Source organism: Mus musculus, chromosome 7 (assembly GCF_000001635.26).
Source record: "Mus musculus strain C57BL/6J chromosome 7, GRCm38.p6 C57BL/6J".
Classification (NCBI taxonomy): Eukaryota; Metazoa; Chordata; class Mammalia; order Rodentia; family Muridae; genus Mus; species Mus musculus.
Genome location: NC_000073.6, coordinates 16,327,974 through 16,339,054, shown reverse-complemented (window position 1 = coordinate 16,339,054; position 11,081 = coordinate 16,327,974). Strand labels below are relative to the sequence as shown.

The 11,081-nt window shown below is 47.1% G+C and overlaps 1 protein-coding gene across 4 annotated transcripts in view; it reads left to right on the top strand.

The window, feature by feature from the left end:
- Sae1 (SUMO1 activating enzyme subunit 1) overlaps positions 1 to 11,081 on the top strand; it is a 67,661-nt gene that overhangs the window by 48,842 nt on the left and 7,738 nt on the right. For 3 of the 4 annotated variants that reach the window (NM_001285892.1, NM_001285891.1, NM_019748.3), the window contains exons 7-8: positions 2,217 to 2,361; positions 8,373 to 8,442. In NM_001285892.1, coding sequence (NP_001272821.1) covers positions 2,217 to 2,361; positions 8,373 to 8,442 — 215 coding nt within the window. Of the gene's footprint in view, positions 1 to 2,216; positions 2,362 to 8,372; positions 8,443 to 11,081 lie in introns of those variants that run through there. The other variant, XM_011250653.1, reaches the window with a different exon arrangement.

Genomic DNA, 11,081 nt, shown 5'->3' with positions numbered 1-11,081 from the left:
GCTGATACTACTCTGAAGCCAGATGAACAAGGATTTCCTATGCTCCCCATCTGATCTAGTAGCTTACAGTGGATGTTATCTTTGTGAGCCTTCAAGACCATCTAGAAAATGCACCTTGCAAAAATTTGCGTCAAAGGGCCAGACCACTTGGCACCTTAGATGCCAAGTTCCTAAATGGTTCTGCCACTTTTGGATTCCAGAAGCAAGCCTACATTTATAGTCCTGCTCCTTTCCTCAGAGCAGTTCAGTCAGTCCTCTCTCTCTCTCTGAGTGTTTAGTCCTTTCAAAGTAGATAGTGATGGGGTACTCATACACGAAGCATGTTCAGCATGGCTCCTCCCACAGAGCAGGTTCTACCACAGTTTAGGCTTTGTTTCCAGACCTGTATTTTATAACAGTAGTAGTGGAGGCTGGTCACTTGTGAAAGTAGTTAACTCCCAATAACAGAATGGACAGGATTGTGCAGGCTACCACTGTAGTGGCTGCTTCTCCTTGCTCCAGGAGCTTGCAGGCTGGCTTCCTCTTGCTGTCATGAGTCACTGTGCCTCATCTGGCTACTTGGCATCCCATCTATCCTCTGTCAATAGCACCCATGACCCACTCTGGGCGTTAGTGCTTGTCTTCTCAAGAGTCTCTGACATTGTACATGGGCCACCAGAGAAACTGCTCTGCTAGACTGTCTGATGTCTTGGTCTCCCTGTTTTCATGGGCCATTAGTTGGGGCACAACAGAGAATGGCTTCCACTCCAGCCAGTCCCAGTTGCCAGCTTGGGTGCTGTATTAGTTAGGGTTTTACTGCTGTGAACAGACACCAGGACCAAGGCAAGTCTTATAAAAAACATTTAATTGGGCCTGGCTTACAGGTTCAGAGGTTCAGTCCATTATCATCAAGATGGGAGCATGGCAGTATCCAGGCAGGCATGGTGCAGGAGGAGCTGAGAGTTCTATGGCTTCACCCAAAGGCTGCTAGTGGAAGACTGACTTCCAGGCAACTAGGGTGAGGATCTTAAGCCCACACCCCCAGTGACACACCTACTCCAACCAGGTCACACCTCCAAACCATCACAGGTACTGTCATTCACTGCACATCTGATGTGCAGTTAGAAGCCAAGCTCACAAGATGGCAGTATGTGGCGGCTGTTCTCTGCATGTTAAGTGTCCAGACAGCACTAAGGGGACCAATGAAAGTTTTCTCAAAACTTTCTTAAGAGCTTAGAGCAACCTCAAATGGCTCTGCTTTCCAGCTCCCTTGGAGAGGCTGGCATGCCAGACTGCAGACAGTACCACGAACAAGCAGTTGTTCCAAAGATTTTTGTTTGGTTTCTTTCTTTCTTTTTTTTTTTTTTTTTTTTTAATGCTTTCCATACACAGACCCTACACTAGGCAGGTAACAGTTGCCAGAGAAATAGAGACTTGACATTTTGTTCAGCAGAGATATCCCAGAAATCAGACTTTTCTCTTGTAGTGGTTTGTGATTTTCTTGGAAAACTTGCAACCCATTTCCAAACTCTGCCTAAACTTCAGTGGAGTTCCATTGACTAATGTAGCCCTAGCCATAAGCTTCACGGATGCAGAAATCAAGTCCCACTCACTAGTGCACTTCCAAACCTAAGTCTGCCTGCACCCATCAGCGCTTCAGTGCTGGTCGGTAAAGTTTGTGCTAACGGGAGACTGGGACTCAGTCTTGGATGCTCATCTGCCAAGCTGTTTGTCAATCTCAAGATAACAGTATGGGTTTTAATAACACACAGACAACCTGGGGCTAGAGAGATGGTTCAGGAGTTCAGAAAACTAACTAGCTTTTTTTTTTCTTTTTGATTTTTCGAGACAGGGTTTCTCTGTGTAGCCCTGGCTGTCCTGGAACTCACTCTGTAGACCAGGCTGGCCTTGAACTCAGAAATCCACCTGCCTCTGCCTCCCAAGTGCTGGGATTAAAAGTGTGAGCCACCACTGCCCCGCACACTCACTCACACATTCTCTCTCTCTCTCTCTCTCTCTCTCTCTCTCTCTCTCTCTCTCTCTCTCTCTCTCATTGCTTTCTGAACACATTTGTTGGATAGATGAAAGTGTATTGCCTTTCACCTGGCCTACATTTTGATTAATGTATTACTTCCTATAGGTGAACACAAGAGAGAAGATGTTTGGGGTTTTCTACTTGAGAGTTTGAAGTGATCATTACAAGAAGGTCTCTCTAATCTCTCTTTCCCCTTTCCCAGTGCTGCTGAAATTCCGCACAGATAAAGGGAGAGATCCGACTTCTGAGAGCTACAAGGAGGATGCGGAGCTGCTGCTGCAGATACGGAATGACGTGTTTGACTCCCTGGGCATCAGTCCTGACCTGCTTCCCGATGACTTTGTCAGGTTGGCATCTGAACAGACAGACATCTGTTTTGGGTGTTTGTCTTTGTGGAGACCAGAGTCTCAAAGGGGACTCCTGTGCCACATTTGCCAGCTGCTTAAACCACCTCCTGCCGGTGCTTTAACCAGCATTCCAAGAGAAGCGAAGACTTGTAGGTTTGGGTTTTCATGTGGTTTAAAATTTAAGGTGCCGTGTGGTCTGGTGATGTTGGGCCTTTCTGTTCTGTGTTAACGCCTGATTGCCTTGTCTGTCGTAGGGTGGAGGATCCCAGTATGTAGCACTTTGCACCGTCCCCTGCGTGCTGGCCTTGTGTTCAGCCTTAGCTATGAAATGCTTCAGTGTGTCTCCTTGTGTCATGTACTGTCAGCTGTGGGATGAATGAGTAAGGAGGGAGTTGCCGGGGGGAAAGGTCACTACCATTGGGCACCTGTTTGTACCTTTATCAGCTGAGACCTTAGATCCAATCCCCAAGCTCTGGGAAGCTCTAGCTATGGCAGTCTCTTTCCCTCACACTGTCAGGTTTGAGGTATTTAGACAAGTAGCCCCGAGCTCCTTCTAAGCAGCTCTGCCATCTTGGGCACACTTAGTTTGCCATATCGCTGAACTTTCAGGCTTTAGCCCAAGGGAATGGCAAGCATGGCTTATTTGTTGCAATTTCTGCAACAGGCAGTGGGCAGTTGCTCAGGCTCATGATCTGTCTTAGTCTTGCTTATGACCTGCAATATAGTTGATAGGTGAGGGGACAGACAGAAGGTCAGAGAAAGGAAGTCAGTAGTCTCATGCCAGGAGAGTCCATGCACAGAGGTCTTTGCTCAGCTTCTTCTGTCACCAGAGTCTCTTGATTGCAGATGTCCCCGTTGGTTAAATGAAGCACCAGATCCATCGAGACCCAGTCATGTTTTGTTATCATTGCGACCCTCTTTTGAGATGTGGCTTTGTGGGTGCTTAAATGACAGGCGTGCACCACAGTACCTGTCTCTGCCCAAGGGTTTTGTTGGTCACTCTAGTGCTGCTGCCTCCTATCTCACTGCAGCAGCCCATACTGCTTTCTGGTTCTTTTCAGCAATACAGTTGGCCAGAGAGGTCCTTCTAGTACCTTCTTTCTTCCTGGGCTCCTGAGGCCCCCTAGACAGCATCATTCATCTTGGTCTTTGACTCTCTGTGGAGGCATGAACTTAAAAGGCTGTACTCCACAGCTAGGAAGCAGTCATTGAGGTACTTTGGCTAGGGTGGCAGTATAAGATCCGGGCTGGCAGCATCGCAGACTCGGCACTCAGCTCTTACTGCGGGTAAAACCTGACGACGAGGTTCCCTCCAACAGGCCCACCCAGAGAGTGGCAAGTGTGATGCTGGGCCGTGAACATGCAGCTAAGTGACCAATTTGGACACTTAAGGTGATGAACGGACTAGTTCTATCTTCCCCAGGCAACAGTTAAAGGCCTTACTTCCCAGAAGTAACAGCCCACACATGGCCTAATGAGCTACTGGCTGGCTCTTCTCTTCCCTACCTCCCTCCTGTGGAAACTACATCCCTTACATCCCTGGTCTAGGTTCTGTGTTCTCAGCTGCTTCTCCAATTGCCTTCTAAGTAAGAGGTGTTCAGAGGCCTCTTGAAGCCTGTCTGCTGGCAGGCCTGGGGTAAGATAGGGATGCAAGCGAGGAAATGCGTCTCCAGCTCACAGCTGAGCTACCCCTTACAAATTGCTTGCTGCTGCTGCTGAGCAGACACAGTTGTGCTTGAGCCTCTGTCCATCTTCATCTGATGGTAGCCTGTGCTTTATGCTTTCACCTCCTTGTCCTGAGTGCTCTCTCCTTGAAGAAAGAGCCTTATTGCTTTTCTAATGATGAGAAAAGATGACCTGTTTTAGCCACTGCTAACATCTTTGGGTCTGGGCTCACAGGGATGGATGGATGGATGGGTGGATGGGTGGATGGGTGGATGGATGGGCGGGTAAGCAGGCAGGTGGACGGGTGGGTGGGTGGATGGACAGATAGATATATATTTATATATATTTGTATTTCTATTGTCTAAATATCACAGTGGACATTGTTCAGTTGCCTCTGTGCAGCCTAACCATATGCTCTATACCAGACAGAACCATGTGACTTGTATGTCAAGGCATTGCACCACCTGGATGTGTAGTTATTAACTTAATTTTCACTGAGTTAGGGTGTGTTTACTGTTTCAGCCTTCATAATGTGTAAAATGATTTATATTACATTTTTAAAATTAGCAGTTGAGAGGGATCAAGAGTACAGCCTATATTATACAGTGCTCTACTATATAGTGTACTTACAGCTAGCCGGAGTTAAATGAGATCCTATCTCAAAACAAATTTATAGTAAACTTTAATGACAAAAGTACCCATCTTAGGGGCTGGGAAGGTCGCTGCCACTAGTCCTGTCAACCTAAGGCCAAAGCACAGCATCCTGCAAGTTGTCGCCTGACCTCCGCTCTGCTGCAGTCTGCTCACACATACAATAGAGATAGAAGTGAGTAAGGAAAAGTGGTAATAACATCCTCCTGGCTTAACCATTGTAACACTTGATTTCAGATGTGTTAGTTTGTGATGCTGTGGAGGTCAGAGGACACCTGCAGGGTCGGTTTCCTCCTTGCACCTTTACCCAGGCTCCTGGGCTGGAACTCAGGATAGCCCACTGAGTCATTTCCCTGGGCCTCACGATAACCTTTGTTTTGAATTAGACTTTCTTTGTGTGTGTGTGTGTGTGTGTGTGTGTGTGTGTGTGTGTGTGTGTGTGTGTGTGTGTTATTTACTTATACTTAGTGTGTATGTATGCTTTGGCTATGTGTATATGTTTATGCCACATGCATGCAGGAGCACACAGGCCCGGAGAGGGTGTCAGATGCCCTGGAACTCATAACAGGTAAACCATTTTGTGGTATTGGGAATTGAACCTAGGTCCTCTACAGCAACAAGTGCTCTTAGCCCCATTTTAACCATCTAGCACGGTTAGTAAGTGCTTTGAATCTTTCTTTAAATATGCCACACCTAGGCATTCATTTTTCTTTTTGCTGCTGCACAAACATCACAATTGACTCCCTATTCTGTTCCTTCCAGCTCCTGGTGTCTCTAGTGTGCTGCATTCTGAATCCCTCGTGTAAGTGGAATCATGTAGCACTTGTCCTTGGTATCTGACATCTCAGCATATGTATTTACACACCTATATACCTATATACCTATCTCATCACTTGAAGCAGAGGGACAAGCATTGCCATGAGTTCAAGGCTAACCAGGACTCTAGAGAGACCATTTCAACCTCTTACTACCAGTGCTATCTTTCTTAGTCAGGGTTTGTATTCCTGCACAAACATCATGACCAAGAAGCAAGGTGGGGAGGAAAGGGTTTTATTCGGCTTACACATTCACATTGCTGTTCATCACAAAAGGAAGTCAGTGCTGGAACTCACACAGGGTAGGAAGCAGGAGCTGATGCAGAGGCCATGGAGGGATGTTACTTACTGGCTTGCTTCCCCTGGCTTGCTCGGTTTGCTTTCTTACAGAACCCAAGACTACCAGCACAGAAATGGCACCACCCACAATGGGCTGAGTCCTCTCTTTGATCACTAGGTGAGAAAATGCCTTACAGCTGGGTCTCATGGAGGCATTTCCTCAAGGGAGGCTCCTTTCTCTGTGATAACTCCAGCTTGTGTCAAGTTGACACATAAAGCCAGCCTGTACATTATCTTTAGTGAACTTTCTGAGGTTTTTGTTGTTGTCTTTGCTTTTGTTATTTTGGATTTATTTTTTGTTTTGCTTTGGTTTTGGTTGGTTTGTTCCGAAGACTGACTTAAAAGGCTCAAATGCAAAGTGAATTTATAATTCTAGCAAGCCCCTATCAAACACACACAATCTAGGTATTTTATTTACAAGTTGTAAGCCTAGATTGGGCAGATTTAGAGCTATTGTAAGTTATTTTCCCCAGCTATAAAGTCCCTTGTTACTTGTTTCTTTTGGTCACATGCTCATGGTCTATATCCTCTCATGTGGCCTCCTTTCTTTTTCTCCCTCTACCTGCAACTCAATCCTCAAGTCCCACCTTTTTCCCTCCGCTGCCCGATCACAGACTCTAGCCTTTTATTGACCAGTTAAATGGGGGAGCAAGGGTTCCTTAGCATCACTTGGTATGCATGAGATTCTAACATTGCAGGCAACCATGTTTTGAGAGCCAGTGTTTAACATTAGAATACAAGCAGCATCAAACCAACCTACTACACTCAGACACACTAAATATGTGCTATACCACTGAGCCGCAGCTGCAGCTGACATGTTTGTGTGTTGATTGTGGATGCCCGTACGTGTGGTTTCACATGGGTGGAGAGAGCAGAGGTTGAGTTGGTTGGCCTTCCTCTGTCGTTTCTAAAACAGCGTCTCTAACTGACTGTGTGTCTTGCTGATCGGCTAGACTAGCTGGTCAGGAAACGCTGCATGTCATCTTCTCTCCAGCATGCCTAGCTTTCATGTGGGTGCTCGGGATGAAACTCGGGTCTGAATGTTTACTCCTCGTGCAGCCCTGGCTGTCCTGGTGGACCAGGTGGGCTGCAAACTCAGAAATCCGCCTGCCTCTGCCTCCCGAGTGCTGGGATTAAAGGCGTGCGCCACCACGCCTGGCTAGCCTCAAACTTTTTAAGGAGGCAAAAAAAAACCAAAGTACTATGGAATGTTAACATGTAGGATGTGGGTGTGTGAGTAGCTTTTGGTTGGTTGGTTGTTTGGTTGGTTGGTTTGGTTAAATAGCTGGATGTGGCAGTGCATCCTGTGATGTAAGCTGCTCAGGAGGTAAAGGCAGAAAGATTATAAGGTCAAGTTGAACACCTTAGTGAGATCCTGTCTCAAAAAGTAAAAAGAGGGCCAATAAAATGTGACAGGGTGGTAGAGCACCTTAAGTTCCCCCGGCAAAACACAAAACAAGCAACACAAGCTAGCAGTGGGAATGGTCCTCACTTTGTATCTCTAGCCCTCCAGAGGCTGAAGGAGGAGGACTCAGGACAGCACCAGCTTGAACTGCATACTCTATTTTCTCTTTGGTTTTGTGATAGAAGGAACAGTGATACCACACCTGGTCATTGGGGTTTACTTTGTTATGTTCTATGTGCCATGTCTAAAATGCAGCAGTCCTGTCTGCAGTGTATTTTAGCATTGACATACACGTGTCATTTTAAGAGACATTCGAAGCTCAGTACCAAGATGGATGGTTGATGTGTGGTTCCACAAAAACAGTTTAAACAGCAACCATTGGTTTACCAGATCAAAAAATAGATGTTGGTAATTGGGTTTATGTTATTATGTGTATAGGTGACACACCTTTAAAAATGTCTAGAAGACAAGGATGGATCGGGGTGGGAGGATAAAATATGGAGTGTAAAAAAATTAATTAATAAAAAATAATAAAGATGTCTAAAAGGCATATGTGCCTGTGTGAGAGGATCATGGCGGCCTGATGTCCCACTTTGCTCCTCTAAAGTGCTCCTTCTGTGTTTTGGACCCCAGGAGGGTGATTGGAGGAGGCCAGTTGGGCTCTCCTGAGATTTTCCTCTGAGCACTCTAGCCGATGAGGGTCGTGCAGACTTTGTGCTGTACCCATGTTTACTTTATTTATTCTAGCACGTAACACAGCCTGCTCGCCCATGGTTCTGGGAATAGCATACAGAAGAACCCACTGCCCGTGTGCCGAGAGGAGAATTGCGAGAATGTGCTGGGGCCACTCACACATCTGGTGTTTGTAGGACCTTATTTTTAGGAAGCACAGATATAGTGTTTCCTTGAACTTAAAAAAAAGAAAAAGAATCATGTGAAGGAATTCATGCTTTGCAAAGTTAAAGGTCTTCCCCACCCACTTAAGAGCCCCTGGGGTCAAATTTAATTTTCACGCCTGGATACCAGCTCTAGCACTGGGCTCTGACTAGGACTTTTATCCAGGACAGCCCCTGGCTGGTCCCCACCCCTCTACCTTCCTGTGCCCTGGTGCTATGTTTTTCTTGTTTGTCTTCTAGGTACTGCTTCTCTGAGATGGCCCCAGTATGTGCTGTGGTTGGAGGGATCTTGGCACAGGAAATTGTGAAGGTAAAGTCATCATGTGGAGCTGACGGCTGACCTCAAGGCCCTGCCCGCACACTCACAGAGCCAAGGGGTGGCAGACCTGCTTGCTCTCTAGCCCCTCAACCTTGCATGCCCTGGCCCTGTACTCAGGCCATCATGGGCCAGCCAGCTAGTGGTCTTGGATGCTGCCTATAGTTGCCACTTTGTCTGCTCTACCAGTCGTGTGAGCAGGTTTCCATCTAAGAGGAAAACATAGAAAAGAGATCCAACAGCTATGACCCTAACCGACATCCGTCAGAGTGGTGTCAGGGCACCCTGTTTATTCTGCATGCTGTGAGTATGTGTAGAGGAGGGTTAAGTTCAGTGTCTATAGGACGCGTGATCTACCAGCAGCCACATGAGTGGCTCTACAGTGACCTGTGACCTCCTGTTATGACAGTTAACGACTTAAAAGAAGACTAGGTCTAGGAACTATGTAACTCTTCTAGAATATTTGGTTTACTAAAACTTTTTTTTTCCTTCCCCGCCCCGTCCCCTGGTTTGCTAAAACTATGGCAAACTTTGAAGTAGATTTTATTTCCTTTGGAGACTTAAATATTTGCCCAACTTTCTTAAGTTTGTCTTATGCAGGGCTAGGGTGTAGCTCAGTGCTAGTGTTTGTTTAGCATGCCCAAGGCTCCTAAATTCAGAAACTTTAATTTTGTTTGGTTTTTGTTTTGTTTTGTTTTGTTTTTGTCTTTTGAGATAGGATCTTATTCGACAACTCAGGCTGACTCTTGGCCTCCTGAGTGCTGGGAATGCAAACATGAGCCACACGACAGCTCTTCTGCAGAAGTGTCTGTAGTCATGTCTCTTGTGGACAGAGACATGGCTGGCTGGCTGACTTCCACGTCTCTTCACGTTCAGACTGAGGAGGGCAGTGTGTGGAGATACTGGTTCTTGCTGCTTTGACTTGGGGTCTCCTTGAATCCTGTAGCTTTACCATCTTTTTGTCTCCTTTGCTGATTTGCTCTCTGGTCTAAACTCATTTGCCCAAGTCTCCCCACTTCTACACTCTAGACAGCAAGGGCTGGAGAAACAGGAGAACCTAGAGGCTCTGCAGATGTTGCCCTAATAGCACCACTCCAGAGACTCGCATGGCACTGTTTGCCCTGGGGGGAGGTGAGGTTGGAGAGTGGAGGCTGGGGCAGGTGGCCTGGAACCATTGTTGATGGTGGCTTCTCTACACATCCCTGTCTTAATGCTGCCCCCTCCTTCCTGCCTGCTGGGTACAGCTGTTGCTCAGCATCTTGTTTCTGTTTACCCCAGACAGCCAGAGCACTCTACATTCTTGGTTGCTGGGTGTGTTTGGAATCTCGTACCCCAACTTGCTTGAGAATCACTTTACCTTTTGCCCCATGTTCACCCTCTGCCCTGTCCCTTCATCCCTCCACTCCCTCTGCTTAGCACACTACAGCCAGCTGGCAGGAAGGCCTGCATCTGAGGCCCTCGCTCTGAGCACCTATTAAAAGTACTTGGGAGCAGTTCGAGGGAGAGTGTGAAAGTCCCGCAGATCAGGTTTTCCTCCTCCCTCCCTCCTTTGTATCCTTCTAGTCGCTCACTGTCTGGCAGGCTTTATAGGCTTCAGCCATCCCTGTGGCCCATGAGTTTCTGTCCATGGTGGTAGAGGGAAGAGTGAAAACAGCAGCCATAGCAGACCTCATATTAAAACTCAAGTTGAGCCCAGCAGTGGTGGCGCATGAATCCCAACACTTGGGAGGCAGAGGCAGGCGGATTTCTGAGTTTGAGGGCAGCCTGGTCTACAAAGTGAGTTCCAGGACAGCCAGGGCTACACAGAGAAACCCTGTCTCAAAAAAAAAAAAAGGGCCAAAACCAAAAAACTCAAGTTGAGCCAGCACCTTCAGTTGCAGCTGTTCAGGAGGCTGGAGCCAGGGAGCCCAGGAGACCAGACCAGCCTAGTCAGCAGAGCCATGAAGGATATAGATATGGGTCATGTCCCCTTTGGCTTGGAGGCTCTGGGAGTGTTGTCTCTATGGCACCATTAGATAATGCTCCTTCCCATTGATGACAACAGCTCCTGTTACTGAGAGATGTATCCTGGGAGGGACAAGGAAGGGATGGCAGAGGAGTTCTGCACATGCTGGTGACCCCTGGAGCTTAGGTGGGCCAGCCACAGTTGAGGAGCACTAAACCGTTATACATGGTTGGTTGGTTGGTTGGTTGGTTGGTTGGTTGGTTTGTGACAAAGTCCTACTGTTTGTGTAGCCCACCTGCACTCTGCTGGCCTTGTACTTCCTGAGATGTGAATGCCATTCCAGGGACTAAACTCGAATATTTAACTCTGAAGCTAGGGAAAAGCCTCTGTTTAAGCTTGGTCATGATTGTGTTAGGCCTCTTGCTTTTTTCTCTGTTTGTTTGTTTGTGTGTGTGTTTGTTTGTTATAAATGGTGTTTTTCTAGACATAGTTTTTCTCTAGGCTAAGCTGGCCTGGAACTCAACATCGATCCACCTGCCTCTGCCTCCCAAGTCCTAGGATTAGAGCTATGTCGCCACCTCCCATCCTAAGCAGAAGCTTTTACCCAGAGGGCTCTTGGCCCTTCCTTTGTCATTTTCATTGTAGTTTTTCCCTGGCCCACGTTAGAAGGCCCGTCAATGTGGTGGTC